Source organism: Coffea arabica, chromosome 6e, assembly GCF_036785885.1.
Source record: "Coffea arabica cultivar ET-39 chromosome 6e, Coffea Arabica ET-39 HiFi, whole genome shotgun sequence".
NCBI lineage: Eukaryota > Viridiplantae > Streptophyta > Magnoliopsida > Gentianales > Rubiaceae > Coffea > Coffea arabica.
The window spans coordinates 13759824-13777705 of record NC_092321.1 but is presented as its reverse complement, the minus strand read 5'-3'; the positions used below and the strand labels follow the sequence as shown (position 1 = coordinate 13777705).

The 17882-nt window shown below is 34.6% G+C and overlaps 3 protein-coding genes across 4 annotated transcripts; 1 reads left to right on the top strand and 2 right to left on the bottom strand.

Annotated features, from left to right (window-relative positions):
• Positions 1–2898: 2898 nt before the first annotated feature.
• LOC113696413 (uncharacterized) lies at positions 2899–4171 on the bottom strand. The gene is made up of 2 exons (XM_027215833.2): positions 3576–4171; positions 2899–3486 (listed from the first exon to the last, which is right to left on the bottom strand). The coding sequence occupies exons 1-2, from the start codon at positions 3690–3692 to the stop codon at positions 2899–2901; spliced, it is 705 nt and encodes a 234-aa protein (XP_027071634.2). The 5' UTR covers positions 3693–4171.
• Positions 3735–5412, bottom strand: LOC140009736 (uncharacterized). Its single transcript, XM_072056025.1, has 2 exons — positions 4335–5412; positions 3735–4210 (listed from the first exon to the last, which is right to left on the bottom strand). Exons 1-2 carry the CDS (start codon positions 5410–5412, stop codon positions 3735–3737), a joined length of 1554 nt encoding a protein of 517 aa, XP_071912126.1.
• A 2871-nt stretch (positions 5413–8283) lies between these two features.
• Positions 8284–17565, top strand: LOC113696742 (uncharacterized). Of its 2 annotated transcripts, none has more exons than XM_027216124.1 (15): positions 8284–8462; positions 8613–8702; positions 10035–10136; positions 10246–10317; positions 10461–10697; positions 10833–11092; positions 12211–12364; positions 13031–13140; positions 13239–13326; positions 14278–14613; positions 14693–14767; positions 14929–15545; positions 15819–15927; positions 16024–16203; positions 17107–17565. In XM_027216124.1, exons 5-15 carry the CDS (start codon positions 10536–10538, stop codon positions 17281–17283), a joined length of 2268 nt encoding a protein of 755 aa, XP_027071925.1. In that variant the 5' UTR covers positions 8284–8462; positions 8613–8702; positions 10035–10136; positions 10246–10317; positions 10461–10535; the 3' UTR covers positions 17284–17565. The 2 variants fall into 2 exon arrangements, with proteins under 2 accessions (XP_027071925.1, XP_027071926.1); XM_027216125.2 differs by having other exon boundaries at positions 8303–8462; positions 8606–8702.
• Positions 17566–17882: the final 317 nt, after the last annotated feature.

Here is a 17882-nt window from a genome sequence, read left to right as displayed (position 1 = left end):
TCTAAAACTTCAGAAGATTATTTAATGCTATCAAAATTTGATCAAGGAGGCACTGAGAGATGTATTAGTTGATTTTTTATTACTAATAGTTTTGTTTTTATTTTTTGTTCCAGTTCTTTTTTTTTTTTCCTCCACAAAACCAAATTTCTACGACTTCGTCTTCCATAATTATTACATGGGACCCTTGACATTCATTGCAGGAAATCGAAGGACCATTTGGAGCTTGCCCATAAGATGATGACAAAACTTGTATTTTTTGATTCAACATGTGGAACTTAATCAAGTACATAAACCATACCTAATTGTAGCAACCTACGAAAATTCAGCTCTCTTTTTTAATCACTTATACATCCTTTTCATGGTCGTTAATTGCTTTCTCCAATTGCAGTAGTTGTTACGACATCCTACCTTTAATCAATTAAAATCAAGAGAGGGCATGGTGGCCTATTGGGTCCCTTGCTATTGGCATCCATTTATTCGTTAACATGACTTCTATCACGGCTATGATTTGCAGATTTCCCTTGCATTTCAGTGGAACAATGATATTTAATAATTGCCTTGCCAAGTATGAATTCCATCCATATTTTTACAGCTAGGATTTCTTAACTCGAGAGGTTGAACCCTTAGAATGTAGAGGTTCTAGACTATAATCTTCTTATCCTCTCCCTATTTTTTAAATCCTATCCTTTACCTATTAGAGAAAAAAATCAAGAAGAAGTTCTTTGAAAAGTTAAAAGAGTGCCCATAAGTAACTTTTTCCTCATTATCTAAATATATATATATTTTGTGAAAACAAGATCTCGTTATCTTTGTTTTATTTTTGGCATATTTCATTTGTATGGTGAGTAAATTTCACGCCTACTCATGTATTCAACTTATTGCTATTTAGTCATCATTGCCTGGGGTTTTCCTCAAGATTTCTTAGTTAATACTTTTCCCTTTATTTTATGTTTGTTTCGTAGAAGTTTTCCAACTGAGCCGTGTCATAGTAAAATCAAAAGTCTCGATGATGATATCCTTTCTAATTGACATGTTTGACTAGTTTGTTATTCCCTTTTCAGTTTTCTTTTTGAACCTCCCAATTACTTATGCTTCAAATTGCCAAACTTCACCTAAATTTCATGTCATTTCAAACCTAAACGTAATTAAGCCAAAAGTATGAAGAAAGATTAATGTTATATACACTGTCAATGTAAATATTGTTTACACTTACAAGTATAGATATTTGATATATGGACAAAAAGTGAATTTAAATTTTGAACAACGATGATGATGCGCCACTCATCTAAATTTACTTGTGTAAAAAAAAACGATCTTTACACTCACAATGTATAAAAATTAATCCTTATGAAGAAACCCACACCCACAAAGAGAGACCTAGTATAAGCGCAGATTAGACATATTTTCACTTGGATTATTTTAACTAGTACCCAAAGAGTACATATTCTTACATTAAGTTTTTAATGAATAAAAACCCTAAGACTAACCACTACTTCCAATTATTGGAGGAAGCAAGTAGGGTCACAAAGAAACCCCATGGCCAATTTGGTAGGTATAGAACTATAGACATTACGCTTAATTAGTTGGAAAGTACATGAGAAATTTTGAGAAAAAAAAATAATTCAGATAATATCCATATAAAATAGCTACCTGTTTCTTTTCTTGGGCAACATCAAACCACATAATGTTATCGTGTATGCTTCATTTAACACATATTCATTTTAGGTTGTCCGTCGTATGAGGCACCAGCTTGAGTTGCTTCGAATTTAATGCCTTGAATGTTTCTTCCTGTGACTTTGGACTTCATTAATGATACCATTGTACCTTCGTCCTAATTTAGTCTTTTCTCAGATGTGTTTAATTAAGGGCCTGCAAAATAAGTTGAGATATATATATCATGCTTAGGTAACCAGATTTAATTACAATAATGGAAAAGGGCATTTAAATAGATTTCCACTTTTAAGGATGGTCCGCAACTGGCCAACTTTAGGGTTGGACTAGGAAAATATTTTTAGCAATATCAGTTGGAACAATGACTAGAGGATTTTCCCTTTTTTTTTTTTTGGTATAAATTTTACTCGGCTGTTCTTCCCTAATACTGAAATTATACATACATACATACACACATATATATATATATATTTCTGAATCTATCCCTACTCAATGTCTCGAAACACTGAAATTTTAAATTTTTTTTATCGAGCATAAAAAAGAGACAATCATATTTTTATCATCAAACAATAATGTTTTTATATATCATTCTTTATTTTAAACAATCCAAATGCAAATAATTTTATAGATGTAAGGAATATTGTAACTACTTATTAAAGTTTGCAATCCTAACTCAAGGCATGTCGATGCTAGAAATAATTTAGGAAGGATAATTCAAAAACACTACATAAGGATAAGGGTTGGGCCTGTTTAGATGGTGTACTTTTAGGACGTTCTTACATTGATGTCTCACCGTACCTGAATTTTAGCGAATAATGAATCATCACTTCTTCCTATTAAAATCTACTGCGTTTTAGTTACTTGTGGCAAGGATGCATGTCTAGAAGATTATTGGAGGTTTACCCCAATAATACTAAAAGGTAATCTCAAATCCTTGCTAGCTACCAAGTCCAAACACACCAGCCTTCTCTCTTTGTTACTTGAGTATATTTTTCTTATCCAAATATATGAATGCTCTACTGCCAAAGTACAATATTATTGTTGGAAATTAAATTCATGTAATCCCTTTATATATCTCCAGGGACGGAGCCATAAATTTATTTTTGGGGGGCTGAAGTGTATTAAAAATTTTTTTTGTGACGAAATAAATATATTTAATAAGTAAAATTTAGAATCAATAATTATAAAAATAATAAAAACATATAATTATACATACCCAAAAATTTGTTATTGATTAACACTTGAAGTATTGATAGTTGTTGCACTCGAATAACGAAGAGGAGGCAATTGCATTCTGCGAGTCTTCATCCGTTGAAAACGCTGCAATATTTGCTCATTTTCAATTGTTGCAAAAATATCCTTCTCGATGTATACAACCAGACAGTCATTCATCCACTCGTCTCCCATTTTGTTGCGCAAATCAGTCTTGACAATATTCATTGCAGAAAATACTCTTTCAACAGAAGCAGTCGCAACTGGTAGAACTAATGTCAACTGGATCAGACGATAAACCAATGGAAAAACTGTATTTTTACCAGTTTTAACCATTTGTTGAGCAAGACTTCCCAAATCTCCAACTTCTGAAAATTGAGGATCGCGTTGCACATTATAAATATAATTTCGAAGTTGAGACTCAAGATATAAATAATCGTTACTTGAGAAGTCTTCAGGATATAAATCAGCAAGACGGAGTAGTTTCTGCACATTGAATTGAGAGAAAGAACTTTTTGGATCAAGACATGCTATGCAACTAAGCAATTCCGTGCTAACTTCCGAGAAACGATTATTCATCTCTTGTATAATTAAATCAACAACCTGACATCACAACAATAATAAAATTAATAACTAAGAAAATCTGCTAACAAGTAACAAATGTAATGAAATAATAATTTCAAAAATAATACCTCACAAAAAATTTCCACGCGATAATGATGAAAATTAGTGATGGTTTGACCTCTGCGACTGCGCCTGGCATTGCCACGGATTGCTATACTGTCTTCCATATCAATCACGGGAATCATATTCAACTCACAAAAATTGTTGACTTCATCTAAAATTATTTGTCATCCCTCTTCCCTAAAGTCTTGCAATTGAGATTTCATAGTATCAATCAAACTCATGGCTTGGACAATATTTTGATCCCTTTGTTGCAAAACAAGTGACAAGTCATTTGTGATTCCCAATAAATACTTCATCAGGTGCAATGCAAAAACAAACTCATAATCATTCATTCTATCAATCAAACCCCTGGCCATACCTCTATTGTCAGAAGTGGTGGCATCATCTTGTATATTTCCCAATATTCCAATCACCGAAGCCCACATAGAGGATAGACGAAGTAATGTTAGATAGTGTGATCCCCAACGAGTATCCCCTGGTCTTGCTAAACTAGTTTCTTGATTTTTGCCTTTTCCACTAATAATATCTCCACTGTCTAAAAGTGTAACAATCTTATCATGTTCTATTTGTCTTAATTGATCTCTCCTTTTACATGATGCTCCAGTTAAATTGACAATCATAAAGACATAGACAAAGAATACTGACAATGATATTTCTCTTAGCAACAGCAACAATAACTAACTGGAGTTGGTGAGCAAAACAGTGAATATACATCGCATAGGGATTTTCTTGTAATATAAGGGCCTTCAAACCATTGAACTCACCTCGCATATTTGAAGCTCCATCATATCCTTGACCTCTCAATTTGGATAATGATAATCCGTGTTGCGCGAATAAAGAATCAATTGCATCTTTCAAACAAAGAGATGTGGTGTCAGACACATGTACAATTGCAAGGAAACGTTCAATCACACGCCCTTCTTTGTTCACATATCTCAAAACAACTCCCATTTGCTCTTTCACTGAACTGTCTCGAGACTCATCAACTATTAGGGAAAAATAATTGTCTCCAATATCATTGATTATAACACTTGTGATCTCTGAGGCACAAGCATGTGCCAGATCTTTTTGAATCATTGGAGAAATTAGTTGATTATTTGCAGGAGTATTTTGATTTACAACCTCAAAAATCTCAGTATTTCGCTGGCTATACCACTCAAACAATTCAAGAAAATTGCCTCTATTTGAAGAACTAGTTGACTCATCATTTCCACGAAAAGCCAATCCTTGCTTCAAAAGAAAGCGGGTCACATCCAGAGCAGCAGTTAAACGGGTGCGATATGCAATATCTATTTCGCGCCCACAAGATCGTAGCACATTTGACACACTATGCCTTTGATCTTGAAAATTTTCAAACTGTATTCTAGCATCATTATGGCAACTATTCACAGCTCCAATATGTTCATTAAATCTTTCCATTGCCTTTTTCCAATTATTGAATCCCGTTTTTGTAAAGGCATCATCTGCATATCGACCTCCCTTATTTTGTGTTTTGAAAAGAAAGCACCAAAAGCAAAACGCCGCATCTTTCGATATGCTATACTCTAACCATACAAACTTTTGATACCAACTATCTTGGAAACTTCTATGTTGTTTACCAAATGATGTTTTTGGATACATATGGCCAATCGGTTGGCAAGGTCCCCTAGTCAAATACTCTCTTCGGACATGGTCTCGAAGAGAAATATCAAATTTCTCAACTGATTTTCGTAATCCCGGATCACTAACAATATCATTTAAATTCAATTCCACACAAGATTGATTTTGAACTGGTTCACTAATATTAGGCTCATTTGAAGATTCACCACTACGGACTCGTTTAGGTTTAAAGAATCTCTCCATTTTCTGTCACAATTAAATAATTGTGGTTAAATTCAATAAAATTATGCAATTCAATAATCAATTAATTTAAAATTCATATAACTAATTCTTTAATTTAATAATAAATTCATATTACTTATATTTCTCAATTTATAAAATTCATTATATAAAATTATCAAAAAGTTAAAATAAGGTACAACTAAATACCCATATAATCTCTAATTCAATCTCATAAAATTTTGAATTTATATTTACATTCAAAATTTCTAATTCACATAATTAATTCTTAAAATTTCAAATATAAAACTAACAAAATTTTAAAAACTAAATACAACCTAAAATCTATACAATTTCTAAACTAATTTCTAATTTAAATTTAATATCATTAAATTTTTTAATGTAATCTTTCAAATTCTTAAATTACATTAACATAAACTAAATAAAAATTAATCTTAATCAAATTAATATCAAGATACTCAAAATTCAAAAATAATTTAAACATATAATTAACAAAAATATAAAGATGAATATTGTAATTTAAACCAAAAAACTAACCTAAAATATTTATGTGAATGGAATAGTGAAGAGTTGGAGTCTTGGAGCCTTGAATTGAAGGCTTGAAGTAGGATGGTAGAATCTCAACTGAAGCTTCTTGGAGTTCTTGGAGCCTGGCGTCTTCTTCTTGGAGTTAGAGTCTTGTTTGCCCTTTGGCACTGGCGGCGTGCTTTTGCATCAGATGAAGCCTTAGGGCTTCATCGGATGTATTTTTTTTTCCCCTCATTATACAAAACGACGTCGTTCCACTAAAAGTGAAACGACGTCGTTTTGTATTTAGAGGGCAAAAAAAAAATTCAAAATGAAATGGGTCATCTTCTTCCTCAGCAGTCAGCACGGCAGCGGCTTTCCAGCTCTTCTTCACTTCCTCTGCAGCATTCATGGAGCCATGGAGGATGGTAGATCTGGATCACCGTGGGGGGGCTGGGCTGGCCGCCGGAATCCCCTATATATAGGGGGTTTTCCGGCGGCTTGGGGGGGCTTAAGCCCCCACCAGCCCCCCCCTTAAATCCGTGGTTGTAGATCTCCTTTCAAACAAGTTTTATGCATTTGAAATTTCTGAATGTCATGTGGAATTGTAGGAGACAACTTCTGCATTAGATCCCACCAAAATTTATAATTGCTTCTTCAAGCTTGTCATATGTTATATGTCAGAGAATTGTAGCCAATAAGCACAATAGTACACTTCAAAACTATTGGTAGTGCCTAACTTGGCTATGCTTAGGCTTACTAGATGATTTAGATGATCTAGATGATCATCTAGAATTCTCAAAATTCTAGAATTGATCTAGATGATTTAAAAATTTGATATGAGCAGCACATATGTATGTCCATGGTAGTCGTTTGAAAACTAATACTCATTTTTTTTTCAAAACAAATATTTTTTTCCAAATTAAAATAATGATAATCGTCTTTCTACAACCATGTATGCATTGAACTAGAAGTGCCTAACTTGGCTATGCTTAGGCTTACTTAGAATTTTAATTTATTGATACATTCAAAAACTTTTTGTTTCATTTATGCAAAAGAAGTTTTACACACACACACATATATATATATATGTATATGTATGTATATGTATTTTTTTTCTTATGCTTGTTATATAAGCAATAAGCAGAGATTCTGAGCACATCAATGTTTGTCAAGGCAATGTAAATTGTTTATAAGTTATGGTTCACACTCCAAACATTAAGGATTACTTTTTTGAGGACCAAATTTTTTCCCCAATCAAACTATGTTTTAAATTCTTTTCTTTGGTGCTGGTTAAATGTAAGGTGTCATTGCACAACCTCAAAAACATATTATCAGTCTGCAAATATTATCTATTTTAATCTTATTGGATATACCCAATATAGAAAAATAGTCACTCCAAATGACATTGAAAATAATTAGTTGCGACTCAAATGGACTTTCAAAATAATAAATTTTCCAAACGATTTTTTGCTATCCAAAAAATTATTAAAAGTCATTAAATATTATTTCAAATAAAATCTAAGAAAATAAGCATAATTCAAGACTAATTAATATTGCAATGGAGAGAAATAAGGGTACTAGAGGACAAACTTGAAATTCAAGAAATTTGAGACTTAAAATTTACTATCCCATCGGCATTAGTTTGAGATAGTTAGATATGAGTTTGACCCTCAAACTATTATAAAGTTCAACATTTAGTCCTCCAATTATTAAATGGGCATTTTAATCCTCTAACTAATTAAAACATATACTTATAAATTATAATCCTTCCATCAATTTGAATCATTATGTTCAATAGTACAGTGAAGGTGGTTCTTGACATTTTTTGTGTTATTTCTGTTAGATATGACGACTTAAGTTGATAGAAGGCTATGAGTATATGTTTTGGTTAATTGGAGAGCTATAACTGTCTATTTAATAATTTAAGGGCCAAAAGTTTAAATGTATAATAGTTTGAGGACCAATGAGACATTTTGTCCAAAAAAAATGACAAAAGTTACTATATTGATTTTTTAGATCTACCACTAAATCGACCCATTGGGTTAGAACAGATGGGCTTGAAAGGTAGGTTTGGAAGCCAATAAGGTGGGTACGTTTGTAAGTGGTAAATAGACTAACCCAACACACAGCCGCCTACGGGTAACTTGCCTAAAAGAAAATACAAAATGAAGATGATTTGCTACAAAAATTGGGCCCAAATACTGAGCGATTTCAAAGTAAGCCCGTATTATTTGTTTTCCACTTTGAAATAGTGCGGGATTCTAAGCATCCGTGAGTAGAACGAGAAAATTAGATCAAATCAGAGGGCCCAAAACGGCCCATTTTTTAATAGGTGAGAAGCTCCCTATGATTAGAAAGACCGTCAGGTGAAAATGTTTGACAAGACTTCAACAACCCCAAGCTTAGTAAGGCAAAAAGGAAAAAAAATTTTAGGGCAATTTAAAATACTTAAAACCAAATATTTACTTAATGGAAAGGGTAACAAAAGGTGTTGATTTTGGTACTTCGGCTTGATCTCCGATAGGAAATGATTCCAGTCCAAGGTAATAAAAGCCCTAATTTTTTTTTTGAGATGTATTAATTAATTTTTTTTTCCAAACGGTAACATGAGTATTAATTAATTTGTTAGAATTGGTGGATTGATTATTAATGTCGATTGGAAATTTGATTTTTTTTAAAATCAAAGTTTTCAGGTGTTTGAGCGGTTGATAATGAAAGAGAAGACTGGTGGTAACAGTACTACGACGTTACTCCGGCGAATTTTGGTGAATTGTGGAGCTCAGGTGATCTTTTATTTGTTTTATGCATGCTTTTGTGGTCCTAAGTAACAGTTCTTACAAATTAAGAAAAGTTAAGACGAGCAAATTTGCTATTAAGACGAGCAATATTATGACGTTAATTTTTTATCCTTAGCAATGCGAATTTGCTTACTGTGGGTAGATGGAAAAGTGCTTGTGGATTTGCTAGTTAGAAGAGGATGATCAGAACAAGAGTTTCGATTCTGAAAGCTCATAAATGTATAACTAACACAAAGTAAAAAGCTCGTGTAAACTGTTTTGTGGATTGACTAATGGAAGAAAGAAATTGAGGCAATTCATATCTATTCTCTACGGGTGCCAATGATTTGTGTTTAATTTGTTTGCATTACATTCAAAGTTATCGGTGAAGTGAGGGTCCCCGTGAGAACTATAGAATGAAGAACATTTTGGTACGATTATTATCCAGACTTAGATACGGGAGTCTTTTTCTTTTACTGATCGTGCACATATGGCTAAGAGAAAAGGAGGAGTATGGCGCTTCTTTTTCTAAGAAAAATGTGGGTGCTTGACGGACTGTTTATGATTAGTTCCTCCACTCCACCTTAGTCTCTAAAAGATAGGGAATAAAATTCAAGAGAGAGCATTTCCTCAGTAAAGCCATCATCTTTCATTCCTAAGGAGCTTCCCTGAAGCTTACATATACGTATAAAAGGTAGCTCAAGTCTTCTGTTATCAGTGCATAAGAAAGCTTATCTTCCTTCCCTGCCCTTATTGGAAAAACTTTGTTGGAAATGGACATACTAAGAAGTTGTGGTCTGACTGTCTATTGTCCCGAGCTCGATTCCATGGAAAGACTATCCATCATTTGGTTCGATCCATCAGTGACAAGAGAAGGCGGCATGACACCCTCCAACTTTGACTTCCCCAGTTCTGTTCCCAGGACTGGCTGCTCTAGTGCAAAATGGAGAGTGGGAAACGGCAGGGCAAAGTGAAGAGTTTGGATAACATAGTTGGGGTGATAAGCCTTTTAGTTCGACAGACAGACATATAATTATAGTTGTTTATTTTGTCTCTGATATCCAAAAAAAAAAAAAAAAATATTGTGACTAATGACATCCCAAAGTAATGCCACCTCATAAATTCTTTTCCCTCTTGTTTTCAAATGCTAATTGTTGATTAAAAGCTTCATCCCTTCAGTTTGTGATTAAAATGTCGCAACAAATTTTGCATTGAAAGTTCATAAAAATAAAAAAGCAATGTGCAGTGCTATTTGCTTCCTTATCTGACAACCTCCCACCCCAAGAAATGAGAAAGAAAAATGGTTCTTGTGCTGATGTTTGTAATCATTTTGTACAGGCCAAAGCATACGGTAGTTGTGTTGCAGCAAAGATTCCTGTAGTAGAACGTGACATGTGTTTAAAAGAATTCCTTTTATTAAGGAATTGCATGCAGAATGTGGTATGAGACTCATTTTCCGACATGCAAAAGAAAGATAACCTCAATTTGGGGTATTTATTGTCTCTACTGAAACAGACATAAATATATCACTTTGTGTGTGGATACACAGGTCAGAGGAAAAGCCTGAAGCATATCAGAAATCCACTGGAAGCCTCATTTTAGTATAGCTTCAATTCTACTGGTATGATATGGTCTCGTACTTTTGGACAGAATCCAAGCTATACTGCATGAATTTCATTTTTGATCTTATTCTTTGTCCTTTAAGCTGTGCTAATTATCCTTTTTTTCTTTCTATGTTTCATACATATTGATTACTACCTGCAGTGCTGGAGCTTGTATATAATTTAGCAGGAGGAATTTGATTGTTTTCCGGATTGCAAAGGTTGAAATACTCAAAAAATGTTTGGGAAACCATCTTCTCAGTCTTCTGGTTTCTCTGGATCTGGTGCTGTATCACATGTTTATGTCCGGTATCCACCACTGAGGTGCAAAGTTTCGGGATCTAGAAATCTATTTTATGATGATGGAAGTAAGCTGCTACTTGCATCTACGTCTGATCAGGTGATTTAATACGGTAGAAATACTAGTTTTAGTTGTGAGTTTTTACTTGGTAGTCAAATTTCGGGTGATACCTTGATTTGTCGTTACTTTCTGGTGGTGTGAGTAAATTACATCTGTTATTATTACAATTTGTAGGTCTTCTCATGGAAAACTGCTCCATTTGATCCAAATGTCGCTCCATCCTGTGATTCAATAAGTGAAGGTCCAGTGCTCTCAGTTCGATACTCTTTAGATTGTCAGCTTCTGGCAGTCCAAAGATCTAATCATGAAGTTCAGATCTGGAATAGAGAGGGGGAAAAAACTTTTATCTATAAGTGCAGGTCCGAATCAGAACATATTCTGGGATTCTTTTGGACAGATTGTCCAACTTGTGATATTGTCTTTGTGAAGACCAGGTATGAGCTGAAGAACTTCTGACAATATCTTGTCTGTGTCTATGTTTATTAGTTAGGTGTATTCAGACTTTGTTGGATTGGCTCAAAAAAAATTGCTGAGAGTGGTAGATTTGAACGCATGTTGAAGTTGGCCTCAAGATTGAGGTTTACAGACTCTTGGAGAAAGGGTAGTGGCTGAGAAGGGAATGGGACTGCAAAATTATTCATACATGGAGAGTGGGCAAAGCCTGTGCTGACAGCTTAGTAAGATGAGTCTGAGTATGTAACCTGGGTTCAAGATTTTGAGAGATCCTCCAGACTTACTTAGGAATTTCATGGACACAGATGTTATAGGGTTGCAAGCCTTTAGTTACCATGTTGCAAGGCCATTAAATGTCCTCCATGGAAACCCATAAAAACAAAAAACTGCAGACTTATCAGAGAAGAGAGCTGTAAATAAGTTTTGAGATCCTGAAGAATATGGTACCATCTTGAATAGTTTGTGAGAATATGGTACCATCCTGAAGAATATGGTACCATCTTAAGGGTCTCTTCTAGCTTGCTTAATGTTTCTAAACCTGCTAAAAAAAAATTCTTGGATAGCTGTTTAAAGAATTGGAAACGTAATTAAAAGTTTTGAAAACCAAAATAGCTGTTTCGCAGGAGCATCTTGAGAGCTGCTTGTTGAAAATAACTATTTTCAGCTTTGAATGACCTGATAGCAGTAGGTAAAAACAAGCAAGAACGCCTAAACACAGCTGTATACTTTTAAAAGGCTAGAATCTACTTCTTGAGCAACTGTCATTTACTCCAATTGATCCTTGCAGGTCTGTCAAAGTTAACTTGCTTTATTTTGTTGAAGTGCATATGCACATAATCTATTCAATCTTTGATTTGAACAACTCTCTTGCCTTTTGTGCTTTTTGCTTTTGTGTAGTAAAAGATTGTTATGCTTGCAGTCGTGCATCTCCCACCTGGACCACTTGAGTCATGAACCATTTGTTTTATATCCAGAATCTGCTATCTTGTATTGTTGACATGCTATTATGTGTCTATTGTTGAGCAAGCATGCATGAAACATCCTTTTAAATATTATTTCTTAATTTCAAAATGTTTCTAAAAGTGTTACTTGATTACAGTGGGCTGGAGTTGTTCTCTTACAGTTCTGACTCAAAATCACTTACTTTAGTTGAGACCAAGAAGACAAATGTCAGTTGGTATATCTACACACATGAAAGCAGGTTGGTGCTTCTTGCCCAAGGCATGCAAAACAAGAGTTTCACAGGATATCAGGTATAGCTTACCAATGGTTTTAGACTGAAGGCCTCTCTATTTTCTTTCATTTATTTGTTGATGCTGGAACTCTATGTTTTTTTCCTCTGCTTCTATCTTTACTTAGATATTAATTATTGAGATAATATCAACGTCGTACTTGCAGAATCATTAATATTATGACATGAATGGACTACCATTCAATCAAACTGTCCTCATGTAACTTCACAAGGCTACCAACTTATCTTCATTTTATGCCTGAGTCATTAAATAAGTACATTCGAGGATGCTTTTGGTTTTTTGCGCCCCCCCCCCCTCTTTTTTCTCTTAAGAGGTGATCATACTTGTGGGGTTGTGAAATTAAGGGTATAGTAGTTGGTGAAGAAAGTGAAATTTCCACTGCCGAGGAATGGAAACAAGCTATGTTGTTTCCATTTGTTTTATTTAAATATTACAGTGCTAGATGATGTTAATTTTCGACCAGAATTGTTTTCATTGATAATTGTACTAATTATATACTAGGTGATTGCATTTGACGTAATTAGGAAATTGGTTTTGTAATTTAGTGAACTTTGTCTGATGAATTCATGTTTTCAATTGCCTTAGTGATTGCTGGATCCATTGATATTAAGATTAACTTCTTCTATAGCTTCATCTGTTTAACAGAGCTTTAATTCATGTATTTAGATTTCCTCAGCTGGGATTATCCGCTTGCCGAGATTTGAAATGGTAATGGCAAAACATGGGGCTAACAGTAGGCCTGTCCTTTCTGCTGAAGATGTTCACATTGTCACTGTGTAAGATGCTTTGTACTTTTTTATTTTATTTATTAATTTATTTTTTGCTTTCGGTCCTAATCAAAACTTTCCTATAAACTTCTTTTGTCAATTTACAGTTATGGTAGGATTTACTGCTTGCAATTTGATACAGTTGCGATGCTACTGCACTCATATAGGTTTTATCGAGATGCTGTTATACAGCAGGTTAGATCTTGCTGAAAATTGTGTATATTTCCTTTTTCTCAGTATTTACTACTTTAGAATATGTTTTTTAAATTTCCTATTGCAGATAGTTAATTGCAGTGTTTTGTAATTGTATTTTAGCCTGCTGCTTATTTTTACAACTTTAATATGATGAGTTATTTACTGTCATGATTTTGATATTTGTCCAATGATTATAGTCAATTATTATTCTGAATAATATCTGTCAGATTTTAGATGAAATTATCTAAGTGGAATATATAATGTAGAATGTGATTTTGAGATAGGAACTGCAAATGATTAAAGCCTATTGATGCAATTGCGAGAGGTTGTCTGTGAAAGCATATCCACACTATCTTTATCGTTATGATGCACTTGGCAAGGAAAAGTCAATGTTGTCAACTAACCACTTTTGGTAAAATATTCAGTTTTATTGGTGTTGTGCAAATGGCAGTTCTTGGTGATGCTGTTACATGGATAGCTGTTACATGGATTTTGGATCATCGCCACTTTTAAGTTCTATTTTATCTTCAATCTCTTTTGGTTTTATTCAATGCTTGTCATCTTCTGAATAAAACTTTTTTCTGAAATTGTACTAATAGGAAGCACTGTTGTCATCCTGCCATTTTAGTAGGAGCTAATATAGCTCATGATATTTGTGAAATGTCAAACATGTCTGTGGTTCTGCTTGCGTCCTCAAAATTTGTTCTTTCTTGTACATTTCCTGTTCCATTAATTATGTTTAAACCCTGTTATTTGTAAAAAGATCTGGCAAATGATCTTAGATTAAATTTCACCTAGGAAGGAGTTTCCGTGTTTATCTGGACTTGCTCTGAGTTTGAACCCATTCCAATTGGCACACTACGGTAGAATAAGATTTTCGTTATTTGTTCATTCCATCTTGCCTTCTCTCTGATTTTTCCACCTTTAATGGTTTTTCCTTTGTGTTTTCAGGGCTCTTTGCCAATTTATTCTAATAGGATTGCTGTCAGTGCAATTGATAATGTTTTGCTTGTTCATCAAGTGGATGCGAAAGTTGTTATTATGTATGACCTATTTGCAGACTCTAGAGCACCCATATCTGCTCCACTTCCTCTTTTGTTGAGGCTTTACCCTAGAGCTGCTTCCTTGTGTTCCTCATCAACTAGCAGGAATTCTGATGCTTTAGAGACTCAAATTTTAACTGATACTGAATCAATTACTTATGGAGATGGCTGGTCATTTCTTGTTCCTGATCTCATATGTGACGTTACTAATGGGCTTTTGTGGAAGATAAATATAGATTTGGAGGCAAGTTTTTGTGGCTGTTTACATTCTCTGTGTTATGATCTGTACTTTTGCTGTGACAATTTGCTTGATATGTGTGCAGGCCATTGCTGCCAGTAGCTCAGAAGTACCATTTATTTTAGACTTCTTACAGAGGAGGAAGTTAGAAGCAAATAAGGTAAAATGTTCATTGCTTCCATGTGTGTTCTGTGTTTATGATACACACGCCGTGTGCATGGTGCATTGATGATTGCCCACGACCTTTTACGACGTTGTCCAGTCTACACCCAAAGTTTCATATAACATGGTAATTGTAATTTTACCTATTTGTTGTTTCAGGCAAAACAGTTGTGCTTGGCAATAGCTCGAGCTATGATTCTTGAACGCAGACCAGTATCTGTTGTTGCTAGGGCATTGGATGTTTTAGTCACTTCTTATTCACAGTCAATTAAAACAAGGAGTAATGATAAGAGAACAAAAGCTGAAAATACTTCAAATTCTGGTGTTTCTAGTGCAAATATCGTTGATGATGCTAACAATCGTATTGATGCATCTGGAAAATCTGTAATAGATGAAACAGTGAGTAGTGGTCTCGAGAATGAATCCATTGAAAGATCTTTTGTTTTAACTTCGGACTCAGACGACAATCTTAGTGCTGAAACACAAAAGATCAATTCTCTTAAACTTGATTCTTCGAGTGGTAAAATAGATGGAGGGCACTCTTTGAGGGCTGAATCATCTAGTGCTGCAGTTCATCAACCTTTGTCACAATCACAAGTTCTCAGACCTGGTGACACACCATTAAATGCTGGTGCTTTCGATAATCTAGACTCCCAAGTGACTTCAGCAGTGATTTCACCAGATGATTTGTACAGTTCTGTGTTTGCTCTGGTTGAGGAAGAGATGATAGGGGATGCTTCCTACTTGGTTGCTATCATCATTGAGTTCCTACGCAGGTACTTCTACGTCATGTTATTTATCATGCATATGCTTTTCTGCTCTTATAGACTTAAAACAAGTCACAATTCTTCTAGACGTAGAGACTTGTTGAGGAATATGTTCGTCTTCTTTCTTTTAATTTTAATGATTATGTGAAAAGAAGTATATAATCATCTTACAGAATAAAGGTGTAAGATGTAACTTTTTTGTCTTTGATCTCTCATTTTAATTTTGTGAATAATCTTGGTTTTCTTGTTCCTCTAAATTATTTTTAATCTCCTTCATTGCAGGGCTAACCTGGAAAAGTTAAAATTACATCCAAATATATATGTCTTGACAGTGCAGCTGCTTGCAAGAAGTGAGCGTCATGCTGAACTAGGATTATTTGTCATCAATAAGGTTACTTTTCATATATGTTCATTCAAGAAGTTATGGCACTTGCATCTTTTGTACTTTGGTTACTTAAAGTTCAACAATGGATTCATTTTACTGCAGATCCTTGAGCCCTCTCTGGAAGTTGCCTTGCAACTACTTGAGTCAGGTCGTCAGAATTTTCAGACAAGAAAATTGGGCCTTGACATGCTTAGACAGCTATCTTTGCACCATGAGTATGTGTTGCTACTTGTGCAAGACGGATATTATCTTGAAGCGTTACGTTACGCTCGGAAACACAAAGTACCCTTTTTTTCTCTCTTGATTATAGTTCTATGACTAACATGCTTCTCGATGTAGTTCATGGAGTGCACTTTGTCTTACATCTTCTTCCAACATGATTCATTTGCTTGATCTATTCAGAATAAAGTATCCTTTTATTCTCCCTTCATAGTTTTATGTCGAAGCATCAACTTCTAAAATGCAGCTCTTTGTCTTCCATTGAATTTATTTAATTTCTGGATAGAATAGGAATGGCCTTTAAAAGAAAGCTCAGTCTTACACAATCAAATGCCATTAAGCTCTGTAAGATGTGTTATGGGTAAAAAGAGTGGTCAGAGTTTCTTGCCAAGGAACACGGCTACATGCATATTTGTGATGACTAACTTTGACAAGAGTGGCATGTGGACAACTATCCTCCCGTCTCGTTGCTTCTCTGAAGAATTTAGGGAGTAAAAGCTCAACTTTTCTATGCCTTCGCTTAATAGTGGATGTAGGTAAAGGAAAGAGACAATGAGCTTAGGGTTTGGAAATGGTGGATGTGATCATGCATATTTACTTACATACACTCTAGGGCAATACAAGCATTCAACGCTCAATTTTCTTCTTAATATAATTCTTTTACTTCAACACAAAAATATGTTTCTGATTTGACATATCTGAAGCATGATTGGACATCTACATGATGGAGGCTTTGGCATTTAAATGCTCTAATCGGAAGCCAATTTTTGTAAAGTTTTTGATTTCATTTAGGATAAAGAACTAAGATAACTGTGGGCTTGCTTCTGACCTGTAAAGTTCTCTTTTGGAATCTTCTTCTCACCAGTTTTTAATTACCATTGCACATGCATGAGAAGAGCTGAAGCCAAGAGCATAAATATCTCACCTTCACAATCCTTCTAAAGAAGAACTCATGGTATTTTTCAGGTGACTACCGTTCGGCCTTCCTTGTTTCTGGAAGCAGCTTATTCATCTAATGACCCACGGCAACTTGCTGCAGTACTCAGATTCTTTTGTGATTTTATTCCTGGGTTTAAGAACACTTCAGATCACCACACATTTAACCGTGTTCTTGCTGAAATGAGTACATCAATAGTTGTTTGAGATGTCCGTATGGAGATGCCTGCAAGGTAGCTCAATGTAAATTATGGAGAGATTGATGCCTCAGTTCTTGAGGTTTGCTTTGGTTGCCGAGGTTTTCTTCCGTGTTGTATCAATTTCTGTCTCAAAAGAATGCCTACATAAACAAGTGTCTGAGCAGTGAAGGCAAGTTAAAATTTTGCTTCTGAAGGCAGTGTATTCGTGTTGGAGGGTCAATTTATACGTTGTTATACTGTAATATTTCTCTCTCAGGAGTTTCTATTATATACTAACATTTCTTTTTCATCTGAGCATCTCCTCTCTGCACTGCAATGTACAGTGTCCTCATGAGAACGCTTGGATCTGCAAAACATTCATTGCCAGTATGTTATGGCTGGCTCTGCCAATATCAAGTCTAGTATCAGCATTTTACTTCGAACAAATCGACTTTCCAAAGCAGAGATTGTCAACAGAATTGACAAAATAAATACTAACAGTTGGGAGTAAAATGCTTGCTTCAAGTAATTGGTGTCCAACCGACTAACAGCTGGAATAGCGAAAATCACAGTTCAAGGGTCTGTTTGTTTGGAAGGAAAATATTTTCCAGAAAATGTACAAACAGA